Raw genomic sequence first — 27,716 nt, forward strand, 5'->3', positions numbered from 1 at the left:
CATGGATGTGTTCCACTATTCCACCGTTGTCTTCCGGCAACACGTTACCTCGCCAGATTTCAGACTTCTCCTTGAGCAAGACTCTTTTCATAATGTTGTCTGACAATAATAACAATCAGAGCCTTTTGGTGGCAAAAACAACAACATTTTTAGTCAACGTCAATGACGGTGCCAGCTTGCCCCAATAGGCTACATTACAGCAGCTGCCGTGTACAGCGCTCTCCCTCAATACTGGACAGACATTGTTATCCCTGTTGGACACAAAAACATGGAAAAAATAGGGTCCAGGTTGAAATACAGAAGTTATACTTTAATTCATCGAGTGTTTCAGTCTGATACTTGTGGATGGATAAACTTGTATAAGCTACTTGTATCTGCATGCAGACTTACTTACTCACACTTCACACTTCCACAAATTCAAATAATTACCGAAAATGCCTCGCATCTCCGATTTTACCGAGCCGGAGGACTGAGTTTTGGCCGAGGCAAGAATCCACATGATTCTCTGTTTAAAGCATCAACATTCGCACAGATACATCCATCATCTTTGTCAGTGACTTCATTTACGCCTTGCAAAGAAAACTGACCTTTCACTTACACACACACACACACACACGCACGCACGCACGCACACACACACACACACACACACACACACACACACACACACACACACACACACACACACACACACACACACACACACACACACACACACACACACACGCACACACTTACACACACGTATGAAAGGTTGCCAGAGGCGATGCATCTGAGCATAATGAATTAATTCTGATTGCCCTCACACGCCATAATCACCATGATGCACTGAGTGTTGGCGAGACAAAGTGTGTAGGTATAATTCGGTTTCAAAACACATTCATTACACACACACACACGCTCACACACACACACACACACACACACAGATTAAGATCATTTTTATTAGCAGTGTAGCGCGTGGCTGTACCTAATGCTTTAGTCACAGAGAATTCATTTGCTTTCAGATAATAGCAGTTCACATTACAGTGATACCAGGTTTGTAACTGTTGGTTGACTAGTTGTTTACTATTATAGCTAATGGAAATCCACTGTTGTGTTAACTGAAAAGGTTTTAGGCTGATTTACTAGATCTTTCAAAAACACCATTGTTCTGCCTAAAATATCTGAATAGCCAAAGCAAAGTATTATATATTCTTTTTTACATTTTTGGTATTGTAGTATCCTCCTACTCCTGTGACACATTGGTATGATTTGGCAAGATCATTGCCCTGCAGAGCCGGAAAGCCCCAGTTTTAGATGTACAGATGCGCCAGTACCAGAACCATAGTTAGACGTACGGACGGTGTTTTCTTTATATTTATTTGTATTTTATTTAACCTTTATTTACAATGTTACAATTTTTTTTTTTGACCTGACAAAGGATCCAAGCAGGATCGAAACGTAGTCAATAAAACTATTGTGGCATGGAGAAGTGTACAGGCGTTATACCTTTTTCTTTACTGACGCTGTTCTGATAGCTTCGCACCTATGCGTGATGTGCGTATGATTAATCTTCAACAAAAATTATAAAATAAAGCATGTCAGAAACAGACAATTAAAGACATGTAACAAACAGACAGGGACAACAGGCATACACCCATGACGGACGGAGATTGCTAAACTCTTATCAAGGCTGCCAACATTATTAAAATAATAGTCCTCTTTTCTAGCCTTTTATTAAATAAAACTTGTGTGTATTGTATTAAATGAAGAATTTTAATCAATACTGTATAAACATCAATCTAAAACATCTGTATGCCTACACACCATAAACTGTACAGTCTATGTTACACATAAACACAGATACACACATATACTGTATATACACTTACATGACGCCTCGTTAGGGATAACGTCACCGTCAATTAGACCAAAATTTAAAATATAACTTAAATTAAAGTCAGCGCTGCATTTTAAAATAACGTCACATTAATTTTTCACTTGATGCCGTTTGCTGTACCACCATTTTCACTTGTTGCCATTTAAACTGGCGCATGTGTACATCTAAAACTGTGGGTCTGCGGGGCTGGAGCAAGCCCCCAGGAAGTGCGGCGGTCGTTGATGTAATTTTCGTAGTTGCCAAACGGCGGTACTACAACTTATGTGTCCGTCACGTGATGCCATTGGGCCCAAAAAGACTATTTCCCATAGACTTACATTGGGAAAGAGACGTCTGTAACTCAGCGAATAATTTTTTTTTGAGGTAAATAAACTTCCCAGTACGAACACTTGAATAACCCTTATTTAAATCATTAGGTCCTAAAAGTTATAAAATGCACTGATAGCCAAATCCAGAGATATTTCCCTTCCTCCGTTCATGTGAATGAGACCCAGACCGAGACTGGAGCGAGGGCTGGGAGGCGGAGTTAGCAAGCCGTGACAACAGAGTGACGGCTGTGACCCTGCCACCGAGCCATGTGCAGAGCGGACGCTACTGCGCCTGTTCCATGGGCCCAATGGATGCGGAAGATCGCCGGAAGATCCGGGTACTTTTCCAGTCAGAAGTCGAGCCATTGTGGCATCATGTGCCACTGAGCAACTCTCATAGGAATGAATGAGGCCCCGCCTCCAACGCTGTATCCAGTTCTCTTTATAAATCCATGGGCTGGAGCCGGGCTCTCCAGTTCTGCAGGCCAATGAATCTCTGATTTGGTATAAATTGTTGTGTTTATAAAGTACAATGGTGACATTTTTTCAATTTCACAAAAATGTATCTGGTTTCCAGTGGTCCCCACCCAGCTCTAATGAAACTACTATTGTGGTTGGCTGCTAATATCGCTGGCTGCTCCCGGGCTTATTGTGACTTCACACTGAGGGACACTTCAGAGTGGCTTGTTCAGATGGCCCAATCATTCATCACATTGTAAAGCTGGTTAAACAGTCGGGATTACGAGCTGCATGCTTTAACACCCCTAAAGGCAAAATCCACCCCACATCTAGACAATCCTTCTCTTCCGCAACAACCCTCTTTAAAACCTCAGAGGATATCAAGTTGTTTGTTTCGGCAACATGTTGTGATAGGAAACACATCCCTGAACTGCCGTCCATTGAAAAGGTCAGAGCTGCATAAAGTGCTGCGTGCAACAATTACACATACAGTATGACTAATGTAGGAAATGTTCACACATGAGTCACAACATACATGAAGCATTACATGAATATTTTATATTACACCTGGAGCTCCTGAGGACTGAATCACTGCTTATGAATATGCAGCCTAATCACACGCTACTGTATGAAGATGGCATTATAAGTACAGCTGTTGAAATATTCATTTGGTGAATGTATTTTGATTGTAAAGATGTAATGATGCTGGTTAATTGATTCCAGTGTTTCCCAAGAGAGAGATGGTTATTGAGTATTTATTGACCAGCTATAAGCCCACGGAGGGGGGTGGAGTTAGGGTGGCGAAATGTATTTCAGTCCATAAATATCATATGAAACGATAAAAGAGCATAAAAGAGTAGTTGATCCCAATTAACCCAAAGAGAAAACAATACGACACAAGGCCAAAAAAACACAGCCACATAAGCTGAAGCCACAGCTCATTATTTCTATGCACCTCTTACAATCTCAGGCATTAAGTCCTTGTGTCGCACTAATGCTGAAATACTAGTTATTTATCAGACAGTTTATACTTGACCTTGTTTTTGTAATTTGCAGTGTGCTACGATTTTTAGATCCTCACAACAACAATCCACCCGTTTACTGTAACTGAAATACACCTTCTTTGTCACGGTTGAAGGAAGCAGCACAAACAGGGAGGACCCAAATGCAGAAGCAGAGACTGGCAGATCCAGTGATGATATTTTAATAGTGCAAAAAAGTTTACAGACTGTCCAAATGACAGGCAGGTAACAGGCAAAACAGGTAACAGGTCATGAAGATGAAGACGACCCGACAAGGGACGGCATGGAGACTATAGGGAATGAGGGAGATAACGAGGAATAGGTGGAACTCATCTGGGCGGAGCGGACGATCACACAGGCGGGAAACAAACAAAGACAAAACACAAGAGGAGAGGACTTTCAAACTAAAACAGAAAACAAACTAAAGGCCAACAAAAACTCTATACGAGCATTTTATAGTATATGTTCTGTCTTCCTTAAACATTCACAAGTCTTTCAAATCATATTGCTAGATCTCATTCTAAAGGAATAGTTTGGGGAAATCTTTATCTGCCAAAGAGAGTTAGATGAGATGTTGGACACCACACTCATGTTTGTCTGTTTGCTTAGTTTAGCTTGAAGACTGAAAAAACTAGGAAACAGCTCTGTCCAGAAGTAAAAAAAATAAAATAAAATAAATTAAAAAACGCCGATCACTAATTCATACATTCTTGATTGTTTAAAACATACAAAAGCCAAAAGGAAAAACAACTAATTGTGGTGTTACAGGCTGCTATGTACTGGACCAGCTAAGTATCTCCCGGCTGTAGCTATCCCGTAGACATTAACTGACAGATATGAGTAAAGAGAGGTCAAGTCCCGCCCCTTCCGGTGGACCACATGGGACCTTATTTCGGAAAAGATATACACGGTAGTCAACGGCGAGAGTCAAATATTTTTGTAGATCCTGTTTGAATTGTGCCATGAATCACACATATGATGTTTATCCATTTAAAACATAACTTTGGAAGCCAAGAAAGTCTCAGTTTGTCGTAGCGTCTTTTAGTTTTGTGTGAAAACGCTCAGTGAACTACATTTCTCGTGTCGCACAATATACAACACTACCTAGCTAGCTAACCAGGCACAAATGAAACGTTATCTTACCTGATGTGTTTTATCCAGCGCCTCCTGGTCTTTTGATCAGCGGGGAGGAGAAAGAAGGAATGACTTTCTTTATATATGACTTGTGCAAGTCTTTATAACCAAATATTTATTTTTAGGAGTGTGAAAATTGGATGTGTATTTGATTAATAATACCTCATAGTAAGTAATATACTATGGGAAGCACTGATTGTTTGAATAAGTTAAATGCTGCAGCCTCTTTGACTGTGATTTCCTTGTTAACGTCTCCTAAAACAATATGATCCAACCTTTGAGAGGTTGGCCAGGAGTCTGCAGTGATGAATGCTTCATGTCGGCACGCTGAAGCTGAATCGATTCACAGACAAAACAGTCTGGACAGAGGATGTCCACCTTACCATGCTGGTATCCTTTAAAGCCCCCCTTTAAACACGGGGCTTCTGCACTTTGAGAGAAGTGGATAATATAGATCTTTTCCTCTTGATGATGCTTTAACAAAAGCACAGCATGTTATTAAGAAGCATGAAAAGGACCGAGTGTGTGTCTCCCTGTGAACGAGTCTTCAGCGACCACACAGTCACAAAAAGAAACTCACTGCTTTGGAGTGTTTTTGCATGAATTTGAATACATACCTCTACTGTCACTATACGCTCAACAGCCTCTTTGTTAGCGCCCTTCACTTCCCGGGCGCCATAATGAACCGAGCCGTGAGAGCGCCGAGGAGCCCGCGGTGGGATCTTTTTTGAGAGGTCACTGATTTACACAGTCCCTATTTATCCCAGAAGAAGCACTTTGTGGGGATGAAGAGCATTATAAAACGGAGCAGGACGAGTGCCAGGGATGGTCCCGGGGAACTTTGAGAGGAGCTGCTTTTTCCCATCTGTGGGGTGCGTCTCCATTGGCTGGCAGGGACGTGTCCACCTGCGTGTGGAGAGGAGGCGGACGCTGCTGCCTGCGACTGGGGCCAAGGACGAGATGTGGGAAAGACGGTGGGAGACGAGCCAGTCCTCTCCTCAGCCTCAAAAAGAGCCGTTCATAATTAGCCCAGCGATATTTAGGAGGCTTTCATCATCGTCTTACTCATCCTGGTGTATGTTGTCGTCCCTGCAGTCTTCTCACTGTTTCATTTTTTTTTGTCTTTATTGCCATCTGGGATGTTAGCTATATAGAATGATGAAAGATGACTCAGTCCTAGCAGCCTACACGTTTTACAGTTATGAATTTAACCACATACTGTAGAGCAATAATGAAAGAAGAACAATGAAACCATTCTGAACTAACCCCACACTTTTTCCCTGCAAAAATAACATTATATTCAAATTCACAAGCCATTACACTTTCACACTCACACAGTAGAAAGCTGAAACCTCCTTAGAGGCATAATCACAACTTTGTCTTCAACGTGGACTTTATACAAATAACTTTTGGCACAAATCCACACTGAAGCTGAAGATGCACACATCCTTAAATAATTGAACAAACTTTCACACAAGGAAGAAAAGTCAAGAATATTTGTGGTAATAATGAAACTAAGGCCCTGTTCAGACATGGTATTAACATGCGCCCTGAGTGATCGGATCACAAGTGGACAGCTCTCAGTACAGGTGTGAACGCACTCAAGACGCAATGAGGACGCATGTCTCCTTCACCGGGACAGAAGGACGGTCGGTCTCCTAACATCCTGTCCAATTCGTCGTAAAAAGGGCAGCTTACCTTGTCCCTACCGGACTTGCTGTTAAAGTCCTTTGCTTTCCTGAAGGCATTCTTCACGTGTTTTATTTTTCATTGGCATTTCATAAATTTCCCGGTTGCAATAAGAATCATCGAGTTTCCTTTGTACGGACTTTTCAGCCCAAATGGAAATGAGGCAGCGTGTTTCTTCTGTAGTCCAGCCATGAGAATCCATTTTGCGTTCTTTTGTTGTTGTTGTTGTTCTCTCTTTCTCTTCCTATCCCTTTTCTCTTCTGTTGTTGTTTGCCTGTTGTCTTTAAAAAGACGCCGTTCGCGCTCGAATGAGTAGCCTATGATGGCACGGAGGTCCCCGGGGACTGCCGGTACAATAACCTTTTATTTTTATGTTAATAAAATGTACCCAAATTCACGAATATGTAGGACATTACTACTGACATTCATTTAATATTACATCACAACGTCTGCTGTAGCCATGTGTTGTATATATATATACATCCCACAAAATCAATTTGTATATAATCCACATAAATGTGAACGAGGAAGTATAAACAGCGACAAATGCCACGTAGGCAGGAGGTCGAGGTAGGTGGTTGGGTCAAAAAACACCAGACTTTTGCCGAGGAGACCGGTGTTCATGTCCATGTGAAACCAGAAGTCAATGTTAAATTTGTTTGTCACGTAACTTCATATTTAAGTAACGCCACTTCCAGTGTGGCGTAACTTAACTACGATCTTTCCTAAATCTAACTAAGTGGTTTCCTGTGAAGACAGAAGTTTATTTTGAAAAGACTGGAGTGGAAATTGACATGCACATTCGTAGGAAAACGCAGGAAAAATTAGGAATAACTTTTCCTAAGATATTATACGAACCGTTGCATGAGAACACATTGCTCCGTTTAATACGGCACTACTGTATGAGGCGTTCTCCCTTCAGATGATAGTTATTGAGACTCTCGTATATCCATTAAATGTAATATAAGTGTGAACTCCAAAAACACCCACTAAATCCTTTAAGACCATTAGACAAACTCTGTCAATCCACTGCCGATGCTGCGAGGGGAAAGCCCTCAACTATCTGAGGTTATAAGAGTTCTTATCTGTCCTGCCATATATTGACGTTTAATATTTCTTGGTTTGCGGTGGTTTATTAAGTCTGTTTATGTGTTGTGCAGAGGAACCGATCTTTATTGTGTTTCCGTCTTCACAGCAAAAAAAAAATCCTGCTTTGGTGTTAACTTCAAAAGGGTCTTGTTTATCATGTGATATTATAGCTGAATCCCCCTCCAACTCCTCCTCTCCTCTCCTCTCCTCTCCTCTCCTCTCCTCTCCTCTCCTCTCCTCTCCTCTCTTCTCCTCTCCTCTCCTCTCCTCTCCTCTCCTCTCCTCTCCTCTCCTCTCCTCTCCCAGAGATTGTTGTTTTTGATCTGGAAATCTCAGCACATTCGGAAGGCGCAGCTCCCTAATTAGCACATCTGTATGTCAAAGTGAAGGGAAACACCGTAATGACTGGAGGGTTGGTAAGAGTCAGGCCCCACACGGTCAATGATATGGCTAGCCTATCGATTCCTTCCCTTCATCTTGTCTGTCTCAGAGAGATGTTGCGTTTTTCACACGGTATCACAGGAATAATTTATCAGCCTTTGCTCACGAACCTGTGGTTGTTATTTAGAACCTTGTGCGACAGAAGCGATGCACTCAAGTCTCAATAAGGGTGAAGAATTACTGGACTTATCAAGTTTTATTTCACAAGTGCAAGAGGCTAGAAGTGATATTTCAAAGCTTGGAGCTAAGCAGATGATAAAGAGGAACATTTCTCTCAGATGCATCCTTGTACGTGAGAGCGGTTCGAAAGGTCGCTCTCGTGGTGAGCATTGTTTTGCTGGTGGGAGGAAATAATAGATGTAAGTTTAATGTGAAGGATTGTCTTTTCCTGAAATAGCGCATGCGAGCAGATCAACACACACATTTCTTTCTGCTGCTGCATTCCCAGCTATACGAGCTCTGATATTACAGTTTTTCTCAATTGTTTACACACAAATACTGGTACTTGACACACAATGACCACAACATGTAACTCATGCACCAACCCCCTGAACCAATTCTGCTAAACTACAAGCACAATTCCTGCTTTACACTCAAATTGCAGTTCTAAAACACACTTTTTTCAGAACACTACACACAATTCTCTGCATTTGGCACAATTTTCATGAAGAAAATCTCGTTTTCACAAGGAACACACTGTCATTCAAAATTCTAAAGTCAATTGCCCTACTACGCACACTGACTCATCACATGGGCAAACACCTGTCACACAGTGTTACAATTAGCAATCAGTTGATGCTTTTCATGGCTGGATTTGACATGCTAAGCGATATTTCCCCCGCTGCTTGGCCAGGGAAAACATTGCTTGTGATGTGGATGAGGTGCTGTGGCCAGACCGAAACAGAAGAGAGGATGCAGCATAGTTTTTTTTTCGTTTTTTTTACTGTAACTGTATACAGTAAATTCTTCTGTTGTTTTGTATGTAGACCACTGTATGTGCAACTTTGTGTTGGTTGGGATGTACACTGTGTACATTGTTTTTGTGGGGAAAATAAAATATATTTGTTACCGTGTATTTGTGTGTTCTGAGTATAAAAACAATATTCTAAAATATTTTACAACACACTTATGTATGTACTGTCTGTAGTAAGTGTAACACTGAACAAAAAAAAGGCCTAAGTCATTATGATGAATGGAGAAGAAGTGTTTTCCATTCATCATAGTGTTTTACATTGAGCACATCAGTGTTCAACTGGTTCTTATAAATGTCTATTCATATGATGGTTTGTGTGTGTCATTTGAAAACAAAATACCATTTTGAGAAGAAATAACATTGTTTTGAATGTAAAGTTTAATTTTGCAGGAGAATTGAGGGGTTTTGCCCATTGTGTGTGTGTTTTTGGATTTGTGTGTAGAGTTCTGAGAGTATGAGGCATGCTTTCAGAAAATGTGTGTAAACAATCGAGAAAAACTGTAAGTCGCAGCTCAGACCCACAGATGTGAATACATGCAGTATTATCTTGTGTATGAAACATATCTGTTTACATCTGCTGCTTTGAATTTCTTACCGTTTGTTTAGACCTTTGTTGTATGTGTGTGGTGTGTTTGTGTGTGTGTGGGTGTCTGCAAATGCAGCACACATCGAGTTCACTTGTAAAGAAATGTGTTATCCCTCACCAAACAATACCTCACATGAGATCACATACATTTCTGAAATCAGGCCACAATTAGAAAATTAACTTTTAATCGTTGCCCATTTCTTCACATCAAAATATATTGCCCCACCCATTGTGTCGACCCTGTCTCCCAGAAATCCTTCCTAAAAAATCATAGAAAACATCTTTACATGATTGTTTTCACATTCTAACAAGATGTTTTTCATGTTATTATACACGTCAAATTATTCAGTTTTTAAAAGAAACTTTTCACTTAATCAGTTATCACTTTATGTCTACTGTATCTTTAATATATATCACAGAATTGTTTCTTTATTTCACAAAACCAACGTATCTCGGTAAAACAAAGTTGTTATTATAACGAATAACTTCTATATGGTGTTAAAAAAAGAAGATCGAGAGATTGTATTAGCTTACATCGCATAGAAAAAAAAAATTTATAACATGAAAAGTTTCTCGTTAGAACAAGAAACTAAACACATTTTTTTTTGTCATGGTGGCACCAAGACGCATGACACATTAATTAACAACATTTCTGCATTATGTAAATATAAAATGTAACGTGGTCTTCTTTATGTTTCAAAACGTATTTGCTGTTTGCAAATTAGTTTTTTATAAATTAATTTCTATGAGAGAGGATTAATTGTGTAGACCCATGAAAACAACAAAAAATAACCAAATAGTATAGTATAGTATAGTAGCAGTAGTAGTAGTAGTAAATCATGTGTCAGGCTGCTTGCCTCTCAGCGGGCTGGTTGGGTTTATTATCTGTGAGGAGGGGCAGCTCTGGAGCCTAATTGTCCCCGGTGAGGATGAGGTGTGTGAAGCCGATATCTAGCCCTGGTTTCCAGGGCTCAGATGCTGACTCATTGTCTTATTGTGAGAGGTAGTGAGAGCTTCACTTCACTGTTGCTGGTTCTGGCTGTGTAGAGGTGTGTGAATCTGCAGAAGTTACCACATGAACCTATCTGCATGAGTTGCTCACCGTAGAGTGGGGTCGGTCCGTGTGGCCTGGCTCAGTTTTTATTGGCCGGTGTCTTTTTTCTTTAGTCGACTTCACTCTGTTTCTAAGACAGTTTATCCTCTAGTCAGCTGTTCTGCAGTGGTGTTTTAGTCACTATCTGAGTCCACTAATGTAAATATGTTAGTGAAGGTAGGGAGCCTTTCTTTATCCGTTTACCCTTCTGGGGCTAACTTAAAGATTCCCCTGGTCTGCAATTGCGTCCCACTCCCCATTACCCTGACAACATCAGCATTTAAACTATTAGTTGGACATCTATTGAAGTACAAGGTTATTTATTTTATATTATGGTGCCTTCAAATGAAACTCGTGAGCTTGTGTTTACAACATGGGAAGTTGTGTACACAATATGCTTGGCGTTCAAGTGGTTAAATCGTGAAGAACACCGCTGCTAAGCAACGGCAATATTAACGTTACTGTCGGCGTCTAGGAGCCACAGAGGATAACAATTTAGCAAGCTAGCTAGTGGGTAACATAATGCAGTAAATGCAAAGGCATAATGACAGAGGAGAAAGATGAGGCCGTTGGGAATATCAACATTTTCCTCAGACATATTATAAAATTATGAAGAAAAACAATATATGACTAAAATTAGAATATATTTACTTATTATGCACCGAAAAATTAACTTCCATGGCCTCCGCCGTTTCTGACAACGTCAACAAACACGTCACAACTCGTGACCTCTTTCCAGTTACGAGGTGTCGTGAATACCACAAGAGGGGGGCGTTCACATCATCTCGTAAACACGACCCCATTTTAAGGCACCATGAGAGTTTTAGTTGGACATTTAGAGAAATACACGGTTATTTATTTTATATTATCTCAAGAGTTGGACTAGCTGGGTGCAGTGACTTCCCGAAGTCTGGTCATCACGGTGAGGTTGCCAGGCAACCAAAATGCTTCCAAGCTAAGCAGCGCCTCGCAGCTCCAGACCTGAGAGTGGGTTCGATCTTCTCAACTTACTCGTGGAAAGAAAACCAACAAAGTGTGTTTTCTGAAATGTTGAACTATTCCTTTAAACTTCCAGGAGTGCGTACGTTAACATACATGTTACATACATGAAAGCTGTTATAGTAACATGTTAACATATGAATTGAAGTTAGCAGCTATGTAGATTCAAGGAGCAGTAGTCGTGTGTTTGCTCTGGCAGGACGCTTGATGGAGTTAATTGAGGACAAATCTTTTATATAAAATTAATGGGGGAACATTTGTCTTCCAATAACAGCTATTTACACCCTGTTTAAAACTCAGAGTGGCATTATCCAAAAAAAGCCTCAAATCAAAACTAATCCTCATCAGCTGTAGGACAGATGGGTTGCTGATCCAGCAGATATATGATGAAGTGGCACACTGGCTATTGAACGGACTACACTGCTATTGCAATGGTTTTCTTTTACCGGCAGTGAGATGAACCGAAGATGAACATGGAGCTGAGATATCAGTTGGCAAAAACAAATGCAAACGAGCGAATGCATTAGAGGTGTGCAGCATTGCGAAGTTGTCGATCCCGTTTCCAGTTTGGAAGAATCAGCCTCAGATGGAGAGAGTCACTGCAATCATAGTGAAGAGCTTCACATTTGGGTTTGCCTCAAAATGTCTGAGAGAGAACAAACTAGATCCAAGTCAGCGGATGAGCACAGACAAAGCATCTTAAGATGTACGCCTATGTTTGATGTTGCACGTTTAATTAAATCACACTGTGTACTGGTGTTTTCTTATATCTTATACCACTTAAGCCATTACTCATATTCAAATGATTGTGATGATTGAGTCCAAGATCTTCATTGAAACTGATGCCACTTCACACAGACAAACATAAATGGTAAATGGTAAATGGACTTGCATTTATATAGCGCTTTTCTAGTCTTCCGACCACTCAAAGCGCTTTAAAACATAGATTTGTTTTTGTTTTGTTATGTATCTTGGGTGTATTTTGGCATCCATGAGAGCTAAAAGTTGGCTTTACCTGCATTTTTTATGATTTCCCTCCTTGCTTTGTGACTCCCCTTCTACAGGAATAATTTCTCATCTTCAGAAATTGAACCAGATTATTCCCAAATTGGACCTAATGCAAGCTTGGCACAGATCATTTGGGTGGCTGTTTGTACAACATCTGTGTTTCTTTTTTGGAATTAGATGGCATTTTGAAAGAACTATACACTGAGAAGAAACATTATGTTTAAAGAGATGATTAAATTAGATAAACTCTGTATTAAATATACTTAAATTTGTCTTCAACAACCATATTAATAAATAGCACCAATAAACACACAGCTTTGGTCAACGTACCTTGTTTGCATGTCATTGCACGTGCACAGTATGAAAACACCCCATTTATTTTTGTATCCGAGGTTTTGTTGCAACAGTCACATTTCTCCAACACAATTCAAATAAATTATACCAAACCTAGTAGCGACGTGCATCATATGCATTATGCATAACATGTATTCCTGAACCTCTGGTCTAAGTGGCAGGGCTGGTGCACTGTACATCCTGAACTATCCCTCTGCATGCCATCTACTGTAGATCAGCTTGACAGCGGCCTTGGGGACATACACTACGGATGGACTTTTCATGTTGGAAAAAATCATGACAGACACATGAGTAAGAGACTGCCACATGTTCCAGCTGTCTCATGTCTTTCCTCAATGCCTGGAAACACGTAATAATGCTCATCATGATGCATCCTATATCATCAAATCCTCAAATGAAGCTAAAGTAAAGCTTATGGATTCATAAGTGTAAATATCTGTGGAGCCTCCTTTCTATTAGTTATATTATGATGATATTGACTGAACAGATATTGACACAAATATACCGTATTCATTAGTTTGTCCCGAAGCTAGACACCAGTATTACTACTCTCACGTTCCCAGTTGTTCCCTTTGTCCTTGAAACATCAGCGCTCACTGCAGTCCACTGTCTTTCACATAGATGTTGCAGATTAGATTCACAGGAACCAAAACAGTCACCTCAAATCAAATAGACACTGCACGCTGTAAATATAAAGCACACATGTTATATATTGTTCATGGGCTGTTTGTCATGTAAGACAGCTGTTGGAAGCTTGTGTCACAAAGGGAACCTTGAGAAGTGTAAAGCCGGTGCTAAAAGTGAGGCAGAAAGCTGAGGGAACTGTAAATAGGATCCTCGTAAATGTTTTCCTGTTGGCACAAATAAACGCATCTCTTTATTTAAAGATCCCCTCCAGGGGTGTTGTAAGAGATTGGAGAACACTCTGTTTTGAATACCAATTTATGTCTGGTATGTTTCTCCGTCATTGTAAAATCCTGAATCTATGCATATGATTTTTTCATATAGAAAGTTTATCTTCTGGACACGAGACTACTTCACTTAAAAGTCTAGTCTCGAGTGTTGCAAACTGGACCACAATTGGTTTCCGAGCGAGTACTAGTAAACAGTCTAGACCTGCTCTATATGAAAAGTGTGATTTGACACTATATAAATTAATTGAATTGAATAGTTGTGATGTCACAAATCCTGCTAACAGCCTTCTAGTGTCAAACTCAGCACATGAATCGCTCCGTATAGGATTTCAGGAAAGGCAAGTTTATATATTGTTTATTTATTTAACACCTTTTAACAACAAGTGCAATTAAAAGTGCATTGCATAAGATATAAAAGGCATTAAGACAAGATATAAGAGCAAGTCAATATAAAAAAGACACATAAATAGGATTTAAAATAATAAAAGTAAATATAAAACAGAATAAGAATGATTAACAGTTACAGGACAGTGTGAGATATGAATAAATATTCCTAAATGTAATTTAATAAATTGCAGTTGAATCACATTCAGAAAAAACAGCAATTTAATTCTTGTATGCTGTGAAATCTGAACAAATTGGCTCTGCACACAGAATCTCTCGTGGACATTAATGTGTGAAATATAAAGAATATGACATAATTATCATTATTATAATAATATAATATATAATAATGATAATTATTAAATAATTATATTTTTTAGTCCCTGTTTGCCAAACAAGCCACTGAAAGGAATGGAAATCAGCAAAACACTTTTTCTTGACATATGATGACATATGGTGCAGTAACACTAATTTTTGTACAACATTTTATGCAATCACTGCACTGTGTATATAATAGAGCATGTTATATATCACTGCCTGCTGTGCTGCACAGTTTGGGTTTAAAGGAACACTGAAGGGATGGAGGCTTTTATAATTTATTACTTTTATTATTTTATAAGGAAACATATAGAAAACAATCACTGTCTCACTAATGAACCTCCTAAGTAATAGAACCAAAACAAGACTTTAACTGCATAATGTACTGCAATAATCATTGTGATATAATAATAATAATAATAATAGCTTGGATTTATATAGCGCCTTTCATGAAACCCAAGGACGCTTGATATATTCGATATAACCTGTAATGCTAATGAGGTCATTAATCTAATTAATGAAATGATTTGCAATAATTCTTTGTGCATACATAGTTACATATACATGTCCTCTCAGAACAAATGGGCACTATTCAGATAATTTCTACATCTTAACAGAGTAATAATTTAAAAAAGGAGAGTACTTTATGTAGTTAATATGCAAATATATGCAAGAGGGTGCCTTAAAATGTAATCAGACCTTCTTATACAGGGAAGCTGTGGCGTGAATATGTATTATCTTTTAGAGATGTGGTCCAAGAAGCAGGATGCCACATTTGGGGACCTCTCTTGGATTTTAAACCAGTGCACCGTGAAGAGCACCTAATTGGTGCCAAAACACTGCAGTTATGATCCAAACCAGCTAAAGTGGGCAGTGTCTTTATCAGGTTAGAGTAAAGTCTGAAGTTCTAGCTATGATTAAGGTTACTAAGTCTTGAATAAATTAGTGTCAGCCAAAGCTCCTTGCACACTGGAACATCTACAGACAGTAATTAAGAAATGAAATGCAAGTTTGGAGTTTGTGGAGTCTCGTGCAATGAGAGCACATTTACAGTATGATAAGCAGCACTGTTGTCGATGGAGAGAGCGAGAGGCAAGTACCGCATGACGACGAACAGACGGTTACTGTCACACACTCCAGTAGCGTCCTGAAAGGTGCGCTGTCAGGCTGCTCCAAGAATCTCTTGATGAAGGCCAACTACCTGTCTGGAAATCCTGCAAGAGGAAACTACCTTATTACTATGCAAGTGTGACTCGGTGTGGCTGCTTGTATGTCACTCTGCTGCATACAAAATACTGTATATATATATGTATATATATTCTATGCAACATAAATAAGGCATTAGTCAGGTTTCCCCATACATGAACAACGGAAATCATGTCTGTCAGTGGGTAATTGGATGAGACCTCTGCCCTATATTCTGCTGTAAACAGTGGAGAGGACTACTGCCGGGTGCTGTGCGCTTGTCTAAATGCATCATATTTACTCCATTCATCCCCTCAAGAACTTTGTTGTGCGCCTGTGTTTCCTGTTGGCTCTTGTCTTTGGGGTGTTGTAGCTCAAGGAGGTTATGCACACGGCCGCCTGCAGATCAGGGTTAATGTCAGTAATTTCTGAGGCAAAACAGAGTGTGTTTGCATTGCATATTCAATGCCAAGTAGTCTCAGTCCTGCTTACAAATGCGTCACTTTACATTAAGGCGGCCATAGTAATGAAAAGGTGAATGTGTCAGGGAGAGAGAAGAGAGCAATGCAAGAAAGCTCTTGAAGGAAGTAAGAAGTAAACAAGATGAAGTGTCTGTTGCTACGCGAGCAGCTGTGTGAGGTTGTATACTCTAACATCAGCATGCTCAAATGCTCACCATGCCAATGATAACACATGTTGATGTTTATCAGGTTTAATGTTTACCATCAGTGTTCACCATCTTAGTTAAAGGAACAGTGTGTAGCATTAGGAGGATTTAATGGCGGAAATGGAATATGATATTAATAAGTATGATTTCTTTAGTGTGTAATCACATGAAAATTAGAATAGTTTTGTTTTCGTTAGCTTAGAATGAGCCGTTTATATCTACATATGGAGCGGGTCCTCTTCTCGGAGCCGCCCCCCATGTTTCTACAGTAACCAAACCAAACATTGGCACCAGATAGGGCCATTCACGTTTTCACGTTTTCACGTTTTCACGTTTTCACGTTTTCACGTTTTCACGTTTTCACGTTTTCACGTTTTCACGTTTTGGTGTCGGCCGCCATAGTCGCCCTACATGTTTGTTTCATTTGGTTGCAATCTTCAAACTCACTGCTCGATGCAGCCAGATCCTACACACTGCACCTTTAAATAACAGTTGATAAAGATATTGTAATGAAGGAAACTTTGTTTTCCTTTAGTTATTAGTAATTCATTATTTTATTATCTGTTCTTGAATGTGATTTTTCATGTTAATGAGATAACATTTTAAAAGTTTAGTGTGTTAGCTTGCTAACATTACTAATTTAGCAAATACAACTGAGGCTGGTAGGAATCATTAGTTTTGGTGATAAAACAACATATTAGACAACATTTTTTTTTTAAATTGACCTGTGGCGTTAGATGAAAAGTCAGTGGATCACCAAAGTTTTTACTATTTTTAGATATTTCTGGCCAAAGTTATGGACCAACTGACCGACAGAGGGATATAGCCACCCCTAGAGCCATGCCTCTAATGTAACTAAAGGAAGATTGTTGAGAAATATGTTCAGGGCACCACATGCAGAACATTGTGATCCAAGTTCACATACAGGGTGAAAACTTTATAATTTATAATATCACAGAAAGGATTGATTGCTCTGTTTAAGTTCTCGTGGGTTTGGAATGAGAAAGCTGTAACCGAGAACGGTACTTTTAATGCGACTTAGTGTGAGTGTGGAAGATTCCAATTACATCCATGGGGATGCCATTGTTTGGGAAGCCTCCAGGCAAACAATGAAGCCTGAGGGAGGAGGGAGTCGTGTTGAAGCTCATGGGTATTCACTAATCATTGCTGTGTCTCATGAGGAATCCTGCAAAATGACAAGTTTTCACCATCAGCTCTCTGTCATAGTTAGCTCTGTAATGCTGTGTGGGAAAATAATTGCCGTGATTTTATGCTACTCTGACACAATCGTTTCAGCAGGCTCGTGTCCAACACGGATGCCTCGCTGTGTTTTCATTCAAAGATTATCATGCACCCCTGTTGAACTCACAACTCCCATCTCCAGAAGGAAAATCAATATATATATGTCTGGGTTATAGGTGGGCATCATAACCTCTGGCAGAATCTTACTTTAATAGCTTGAAAAAAACAGCAGAAACACTCCGATAAAATCCCAATCTCTGCGTCATTGTTGCTGTTGTTATCTGACACTCTCTGTGAAGGGATCTCTGGCACTAGCTGCCGGTGATCCCTGACAGAGTAAACAGTTTGAGATAGAGGAACATTGAATTGTCGCTGTTTTTCCCTGCCAGTCTCTGCCACAGAGCTGAGGCACACCAGACAGCAGCTCTGCCCTTTCATGGCTCCACTTCACCTATAGACCAGATGGATATCCACAAGCTGGAAAGAAAAAAAAGAAAAGAAAACTGAGATTATGAATGTTATCATGAGGAAAATTATGACCGCACTGCACTCAAAATTGTCAGCAATAATCATGCCATTAGAGCCACAAGAATGTTGTAACATTGAGCAATTTTTATGCTTGCCAGCTGCTCAAGCATCTGCAACTGTATGTGTCACTCTGTTAAAGAGGTTATAATCAATAGTTTTAGATTAACAATGAATATAACAACAAAACAGAGGGCTTTCATCCAGGAGGCCGCTGTGTGTGTCTTATGTGAAAACAACACGTTGTTTGTCTTTGTGTTCACACCGTTAAGTTTCACTTTCACTTCACAAACGTAGTAATTTTAAGTCAAACCATGATGTTCTTATTAAAACCTAACTAAGTGGTTTTGTTGCCTAAACTTAAGCAAGTGTTTTTGTTAACGTTAACCACGTGTTTACTGCGACCATGGAGCGTCCTAGTTTGATGCCCTGGACCACCCAGTGCGTTAGAAACAGAGGGCGACCTCCGGGTCTGAAAAGTGAAGCCAATGCTGAGGTGCCTTAAACTTGCATTCTTTCTAACAGCCAGCAGGGGGCGACTCCTCTTGTTGCAAAAAAAAGTCTGATTGTATGGAAGTCTATGAAAAAATGAGCCTACTTCTCACTTGATTTATTACCTCAGTAAACATTGCAAACATGAGATTATGATCTCGATCGCTAGTTTCAAGTCTTCTTCAATACAGCATGATGTTCACTTAGTCAATTATGGTCCCATTTAGAGTCAAATAGACCATAAAGTTGTGAGTTGTCCATGTTTTCATCCTACAACTTTAACCCTTTCACAGTGTGTTTTCTGCTCATGAAAGTTAATTATAACCTTTTTGTTCGCCTAAAATGTCTTGTTCTACATCCAGTTGTGCTTAGCTCCACCCTCTTGTGTCACTTCTGGTAGCAAAAAACAAGATGGCGACGGCCAAAATGCCGAACTCGAGGTTTCAAAACAGCTGTCCACAAACCAATGACTATATCCGCTTCTTATATACAGTCCATGGTTAGAAAGTGACGCCTATGGGCCCTGACAAAGCGTCAGTTTGTGACAAGTTGGGATGATGATGGCTGAACCCACAGATAATTATCACCCTACTCCCCTCAGCTCTATGGAGCTTTATAATGTATTTCAGCTCACTGTTCAGCTCACCCAGGACATTCTGCTGAGCAGTCTAACCATGTAGCAACTAAATCCCTCATTTGATTCTAGCAGGGGAGGTCTTTATGTGTGTCATGCTTCTCCTATGGTTCGTGTCACTCCATACTTTGACACTACATCCAATAAAAGTGATCTAATGAAATATTTTCTATCTTTGTCTCCAGGTGGCCAACCTCCTGCGATTGTTCCAGATCCCTCAGATCAGCTACGCCTCCACCAGTTCAAAGCTCAGCGATAAGACCCGCTATGACTACTTTGCCCGCACTGTACCCCCTGACTTCTACCAGGCCAAGGCCATAGCAGAGATCCTGCGCTTCTTCAACTGGACCTACGTGTCAACAGTAGCGTCAGAGGGCGACTACGGCGAGACCGGCATCGATGCCTTCCAGCAGGAGGCCCGCACTCGCCAAATCTGCATCGCCACCTCAGCCAAGGTGAGCCGCTCCATGAACCGCCAGGGCTACGACAACGTGATCCGCGCTCTGCAGCAGAAGTCCAACGCCAAGGTGGTCATCCTGTTCACGCGAAGTGAAGACGCCCGCGAGCTGCTGGTGTCCGCCGCTCGCATGAACAGCACCTTTACCTGGGTAGCCAGCGACGGATGGGGAGCGCAGGAGAGCGTGGTGAGGGGCAGCGAGATGGCAGCAGACAGGGCTTTCACCATCGAGCTGGCCTCCTACCCAATCAGAGAGTTTGAAGACTACTTCACCAAGCTGAACCCGTACACCAACACGAGGAACCCGTGGTTCAAAGAGTTCTGGGAGCACCGCTTTGGCTGCAGCCTCCAGGAGCCCGGCTGCAGTGAACACAGCCTACGAGATGGAACTTTCGAGCAGGAGTCCAAGATCATGTTTGTCGTAAACGCGGTCTACGCCATGGCCTACGCTCTGCACAACATGAGGCAAGCCGTATGCTCCAACGCATCCAAGGTGTGTGATGCTATGAAACCAGGTAACGGCAAAAGGTTCTACAAGGAATTCATCTTGAAGACCAAGTTTGAGGGTAAGCACAGCAATGAAAGCGAAAACACGGACAGCATGCTTCACAAGAATGCTTGTTCCTTTTTTCATGTGAAATAGTTTTTAAATAGCTGAGAATGGGATTAAATTCATTGTGAATGTTTTAATGTAAAGAAAATATGCATGGCACCGGATTAACACATCAAAGGATTTCCTCTGCTGCACTGAAAAGAGCTTTGTAATTAATCAATTAGCTAAAATAATTAATGAATTAGCATGGCTGCATCAGTGGGAGGGGAACCAATCTAGAACATGCTATTCTGAGAATATTGGATATTAGTTGGATGAACACTCGCAAATGGCAGGAAACCAGTGTGTTGAATATTCACAGCCATTTAGTGCATTATAAGCCAGGACAGTCGTAGTCATTTTAATGTTTTAAGCATCAATGAAAATACTAGTGGAATATACAATACCATTAGTGTTAACTATACTTCAGCAGATATACTGTATATATATAAACTGGAAAAACAAAGTTTGGAAACTTGGTCGATTATTTCTCTGTTGTTACAATGCTAATGGTCATTGTATTTTACATCGTTGGAAAGCCTGTTTATTTACCTTCGCAATGATGTCCAACTTGTAAGGATCATGCATTTGTGGGATGAGCAGCACAGCTGATTATGTGGGTAGCGCCCAAGAAACATTTGCCAAAATGCTCCGTTAATGGTAAACAGTGTATTCTCCTGTTGGTGTTGACTGTTGTTTTGAGTTGTTTGGTGGATTGGATGATTGCACTCTCTATCAGTAACAAGGAATGAACAAGAAATATTGGCAATTTTACGCTTTATTAATTTAATACAATATGTCAGGAGCCTCAGTAGCAGTGGAAGATCCATATGCAGCCACAACAGCCTGGCACCTCCTCCTCATGCTGGTCACCAACCTGGTCACACGTTGCTGTGGGATGGCGTTCCATTCCTCAACCAGGATTCGTTGCAGGTCAGCCAGCGTGGTTGTGTTGGTCACTCTAACACGTACAGCATGCCCAAGCTGATCCCATAAGTGTTGAATTGGGTTGAGGTCTGGACTCTTGGCGGGCCGTTCCATTCTCTCTACTCCCACATTGTGGAGGTAGTCTGTGATAACCCTGGCTCTGTGGGGGCGAGCATTGTAATCTTGGAGGATGAAGTTAGGTGCCAGATTGTGGAGATATGGGATCGCCACTGGCTGCAGAATCTCATCCTGATATCTCACTGCATGGAGATGGCCTTCAATGATGACAAGCCTTGTTTTGCCAGTGAGAGAGATGCCGACCCACACCACGACACTGCCCCCACCAAAAGCTGTTACTCCATCGGTGCAACAATCAGCATAGCGTTCTCCACGTCGTCTCCATACTGACCCTCCCATCCAACTTCCGCAGACAGAACCTGGACTCATCACTGAACATGACATTCCCCCACATGTTCAGGTTCCATTGTCTGTGTTGTCGACACCAGCGCAAACGGGCCTGACGGTGAAGGGCAGTCATTGCAGGCTTCCTGGTAGCCTTATGAGAATACACTGTTTACCATTGGCAGAGCATTTTGGCAAATTTTTCTTGGGCGCTCCCCACATAATCAGCTGTGCTGCTCATCCCACAAATGCATGATCTTTACAAGTTGGACATCATTGTGAAGGTCAATAAACAGGCTTTCCAACGATGTAAAATACAATGACCATTAGCATTGTAACAACAGAGAAATAATCGACCAAACACAAGTTTCCGAACTTTGTTTTTCCCAGTATAGTTGTGTATCATAGACTGTATATTTAGATGGACGACACATCTCCACCTCCTCCCACTTTACTAAAGTGAAGCCAAAATATCACAGATGCGGGAGCTGCCATCTTGAGATTTCTATGTCATTTGGAGCCAGAGTCTGAGCTGTAGTGATCGGGGAGCTGGAGCCGCTGTATCGAGGTCCCGCCCACACACCCACTCGAGCCAATCACGAGCCGAGCACGGCCACAGCTTGCTAGGGTGAGCCGCCTGGCTGCTACGTTAGCACCATGGTAGCTGTTTGGCTAGAAAGACGCAACAACTAACTATAATATCTCTATTATAACTACATTAATGATCAAATCCGCTAGCGTGGAGGAGGCGGGATTTATGATCTATACTGCAGCCAGCCACCAGGGGGCAATCGAGCTGTTTTTGCTTCAATTTTGTGGAGCTATCATGTCGTCCATCTTTATATACATACATATACATATATAGTCTATGTTATGTATATGCACAAATTTACAAAACTAAAACTATGATATATTCCAGAACAATTTAATAACAAAATCAATGATACCCTCTTTTTATTTCCTATTTATTATCCTTGTATTTTTGCTTCCTACCAGCTCCGTTCAGACCCGTCGACACACAGAACATGGTGCGCTTTGACGCTTTTGGCGACAGCATCAGCCGCTACAACATCTTTCATTACCACCAAGAAGAGGGGAAGTTCGTCTACAGGAAGGTTGGCTACTGGGACCAGATCCTGACCCTGAACACCAGCCTGGTGCCATGGCGTGACATTGTCCCGCCCACCTCCCAGTGCAGTGACCCCTGCAGGAAGAACGAGGTGAAGAGCATGCAGCCTGGAGACGTGTGCTGCTGGATCTGCATCCCCTGTCAGCCCTACCAGTACCTGGTTGATGAGTTCACCTGTGCTGACTGTACCTTCGGTCGGTGGCCTCTGGATAACCTGAGTGGCTGCTACGATCTGCCTGAAGAGTACATCCGGTGGGAGGATGCGTGGGCCATCGGGCCCGTCACCATCTCCTGCCTTGGTATAGGGTGCACTCTGTCAGTAGTGGGCCTGTTCTTCAAGCACAACGACACGCCCGTGGTTAAAGCAAGTGGACGTGAACTCTCTTACATCCTCTTGGTGGGAGTGCTGATGTGCTACCTCATGACCTTCATCTACATCGCCAAACCTTCCACTGCTGTTTGCACCCTACGCCGACTAGGCCTTGGCACCTCGTTCGCAGTGTGTTACTCAGCTCTCCTAACTAAGACCAACCGCATCGCTCGCATCTTCAGCGGGGTGAAGGACGGAGCCCAGCGGCCACGCCTCATCAGCCCCGCCTCCCAAGTAGCGATCTGCGGCGTCCTCATCTCCTGCCAGCTGCTGGTGGCCGTGATCTGGCTGCTCGTGGAGGTGCCAGGGGTTCGGAAGGAGGTGGGCCCGGAGAGGAGAGACGTGGTCACCCTCAAGTGCAGCAGCAGGGACTCCAGCATGCTCATGTCACTCACCTACAACTGCGTCCTCATCATCCTCTGCACCGTCTACGCGTTCAAGACGCGGAAGTGCCCCGAAAACTTCAACGAGGCCAAGTTCATCGGATTCACCATGTACACCACCTGCATCATCTGGCTCGCTTTCCAGCCCATCTTCTATGTCACTGCCAGCGACTACAGGGTAACCATCAATCCTTTTTTTATATATAAAGTCAACTATGAGTATAATTTATATTTCTAGAAACATCTCAAGCCCACCGTTGTGGAATAATGTAAACAATGTCTATAAATGACTATCCCTAGTGTGTTTATCATTCCTAAAGAGGAAGGTGTCACTTTCACATTCCATTTGATCACCGTCACCTAGACGCATGAAAGAGCGAGCTTTCATTTCATGTTGGCTGAAGGATCTTTCAAGACGAGAACAAAGACTCTGGAGACGGATAAGGCTGGAATATACAGATAGAAATAATTAATGACACTCAAACCGATTCATTGAATCGCAGCACTACTAAATGCTTAATGACACATTTCAAGTGCAAACGATGATTTTCCTGAGATTTATTACAGCTTGTGTTATTAGATGCTAAAATCACAACTGGCCCTGTCTAGTAAAACCAGCCGAGCAGTATTATGACCTGTGGTAAAAATAATAATAATTGTAAGCAGGGACATGGAGTGCTGGCTCATTTAGTGGCATTGCCTCCTATAATAGTCAGAGGAAATGTGACATATCTCCTGCAGAGTTGTCACAAGGGGATAAAGTTTTGCAGCTAAAGGCTGCATTTACCCCGGATCGCATAAATGACATTGAATGAGTGGGCTGAGTTATGCATAACTATAATTGGACTTGTTTGAAATGCTGCAGCAGGCGAAAAATATGAATATACATTTTATTCTTCCCCGAGTAGAAAGTGTATAGCTGCAAGGAAAAAAATAATGTTTTTATCCTTAAAGTAAGACAAATAAGAGAAAACAACGGGCATAAAGCTGACAGACCATGTAAGTTATGAGTGCCGGGGCCTTAGGCAGACTCAAGGCTACTGCCACTCCATTTGGTCAGGGTGTGCAACAAGGCCTTTGTTGTGCAAACAGATCGGGGGGAGGTCCAGATGACACAAGCTTTGTATCATCATCAGGTACCTCAGGCTTTTCATGTCTGTAGCAATCAGACTTCCCCGCCACCCAAACCGTGAACTGGAAACCTTTACCTTTCCTGATCCCCAGTGGGATTCATGAGACCGACCAGGCGGCCGCACGTTGTAGAATATAGTACGGCTTCGTAGCAGAGAGGCAGCGCACAAAGTAATTGAAAGAATGAGAGGTTTGGCACTGCAACAGAGACCTTGGTGCTTTGGTTCTGTGTGACACCAATAATAATGTCTGTGGGTTCAGTTGCCACATTTCAAATTAGGGTTGGAGAGCACAGAGCTATTCTAATGAGAGAGACTAGCCTTGTTGCCCAGTGAATCATGATGAACTCACAGATGGATACAGATATCTGACATCTTATGCTCAGAAACGTGTAAATTATTTAAAATCTCCTTCACTTGTACATTTTATTCTCCTTATTTGACCAAAAGGGAACATTACAAATATAGAAATAGTCAATGCCTGACGTATGTGCACTATATAACTATACATAAATTCAGTAAATTAAAATACTGAATCATAAAAGACAAGGAAAGTGTGAAAATAATTGATAAAATGCAGTTATATCCAAATTAAAATGCAAATGTCTGTTGATGAAACCATATAAATATAATAAAAGCTTTAAAAAGGCTCTCATCATTAAATACAGTAAAAAGTGTATCCTAGTTCTCTTCGCTGTCAGTTTTATAGTGTCTTATTGGTGCTTCATAATTATATGTATAAAGAACTGTTAAATGGAAACAGCTTCATGGCTGAAAGAGATAAGGAGCTGCAGGCTGCAGTCTTGGCTGTGTTTTCACCAGTTATTTTTCTAGTCTAGAGTTTAAGTTGATGAGGACTTCACATATTTATGCAGCGTTGTTGTTGTATGTTTAGGAGGGATTTCACTTCAAGCTGTGGTTCTGCAAATAGAAGTTCCTGGACTGCGGGGGTAACCAGTGGGGTGGGAAGAGAAGATGACCCCAGCAGTCAGCTCACATTAGCAACTGAAATATGACTAACAAGGCCCTGACTTTACCGGACAGCCAGCTGGGCTTATTCCACATTCTTCTTCTTGCCCCCTCATATTCATGCACATACAGATAACACAATTAGAATAGCTAATGTTCATAATTGAAACTTCACACAAACACATACATAATAGGAAATGGAAATGTGGCCAATAATACTAGAATAATACCAGTATGAAACGGCATGACTGCAGGATACGGCAACTTAGGGCAAACTTGTCATTTTTATAGAGGAGGAAACATGCACATTACATAGAAAAATCAAAGTAGTAACAAGGGTAATGTAAAACAAATACAATTAAATTTAGCAAATTTAAAAGCGACTAAACACAGTTAAAGAACATTATCTGGCATATAATCATCTGTGTTCATATTTATACAAACTAACAAAAACATTTGTTTGATGCCATACATTTTTGAAATGTGTTTTTACCACAATTCATTCACGTAAAAACAAGAAACCAATCAAAGTTGCAGTTAAGACATATTTAACAACATTTTATTTAGTAGAGACCAACAAGATAATGTTGATAATTCATTTATTTATTTGTAATACAAGACCATTGCAATTATGCGTTATAACTAAGTGATTAGGATGTGGTAGGAAAGATGAAGGACATGAAGATAATTTGTGACTCTCATGTTACAGCTGATTAGACTGTTGTCAGGCTATTAAATAGGCATTATCAGTCGCTATAAGCTCCATAGATGTGGGTCAGTAGGGGCCTAATACACCTACTAGTAGGTTTTATCATCTGTTCACATGGTAGATCACTGTTAGTAATAGAAGGTATAAAAGAACAAGACAGCGACCTCTAGTGACCGTAGTAGTTATGACAGGAGCAGGAAGTCAGTTAATATAGACAGCATGAAACTCAGATTTTGGGTCGAGGTTGGGGGTGATGGATGGGGAACTTTCACCCAGGAGACTGGAGCCAACAACGTGTAGTTGTCTGCAGAAAGTTTCACTTTCACTTTTGAAACGTAGCTATTTTAAGTCAAAATACGATGTTTTCCCTTAAGTGGTTTTGTTGCTTAAACCTAAAGAAGTCATTTTGTTTGTGTTAAAAGAAAAACACGTAACGCTTTATTCAGTTTTACAACATATTGCTTTTAGTTTTACTTTCAATTTTACAATGTAGTAGGTGTAGTAGGCTCCTATAATGGCCCACATTACTAATTACATTAACGATCTGGGAGTCTACCAGATCAGGAAACAAATGAAATTTTGAGTGAACTGATTGGATCAAAGGCTGTAGTGAAGTAACAGGTGTGTGTGTGTGTGTGTGTGTGTGTGTGTGTGTGTGTGTGTGTGTGTGTGTGTGTGTGTGTGTGTGTGTGTGTGTGTGTGTGTGTGTGCGTGAGGCCAGGTGGCCTTTGAACAAACTTCATTAGTCCTTTTGAAGACAAAAAAAGAGGAAATCCAAGTGCAGACTGATCTATTCACCACCACCCACTCTCCGTCCCCTCACAGGTGCAGACCACCACCATGTGCATCTCCGTCAGTCTGAGCGGTTCGGTGGTTCTCGGCTGCCTCTTCGCCCCCAAAGTTCACATCATCCTGTTTCAGCCCCAGAAAAACGTGGCGAGAGTCACGGCCAACCGCTTCAGCGCCACAGTGTCCGCTTCTGCCTCCGCTCCCAGCTCCAGCTACTCTAAAGGTAGTGAAAGTATCCACTAGATCTTGTACTCATTGTTCTATTTAGTACTGTAAAGGAACATCAGCACAAAGGCATCTGTGTTAATAAATGTTTCTGATTGGAAATTTCATCTCATTTTCACTATATCATAGCTTTTGCAATATCAGCTGCAACCTAATAACTTGCAATAGTTTAGGTTTCCAAAACAGGACATAAGTAATAACAATGCAATCAAAAAGAGAAATGCAACCTGACTTAC

The 27,716-nt window shown here is 41.2% G+C and overlaps 2 protein-coding genes across 4 annotated transcripts in view; one reads left to right on the plus strand and one right to left on the minus strand.

Annotated features, from left to right (window-relative positions):
- oxtrb (oxytocin receptor b) overlaps positions 1-27,716 on the minus strand; it is a 121,936-nt gene that overhangs the window by 18,017 nt on the left and 76,203 nt on the right.
- grm2b (glutamate receptor, metabotropic 2b) overlaps positions 1-27,716 on the plus strand; it is a 41,658-nt gene that overhangs the window by 11,892 nt on the left and 2,050 nt on the right. For all 3 annotated transcript variants that reach the window (XR_012595158.1, XM_074645378.1, XM_074645376.1), the window contains exons 3-5: positions 19,584-20,421; positions 22,773-23,836; positions 27,292-27,478. Coding sequence is in view for 2 of the 3 variants with exons in the window: in XM_074645378.1 (XP_074501479.1) it covers positions 19,584-20,421; positions 22,773-23,836; positions 27,292-27,478 (2,089 nt within the window). In the remaining variant the exon portion in view is untranslated. The remainder of the gene's footprint in view (positions 1-19,583; positions 20,422-22,772; positions 23,837-27,291; positions 27,479-27,716) is intronic.

The sequence above is a fragment of the Sebastes fasciatus genome, chromosome 1 (genome assembly GCF_043250625.1).
Source record: "Sebastes fasciatus isolate fSebFas1 chromosome 1, fSebFas1.pri, whole genome shotgun sequence".
Taxonomy (NCBI): Eukaryota; Metazoa; Chordata; class Actinopteri; order Perciformes; family Sebastidae; genus Sebastes; species Sebastes fasciatus.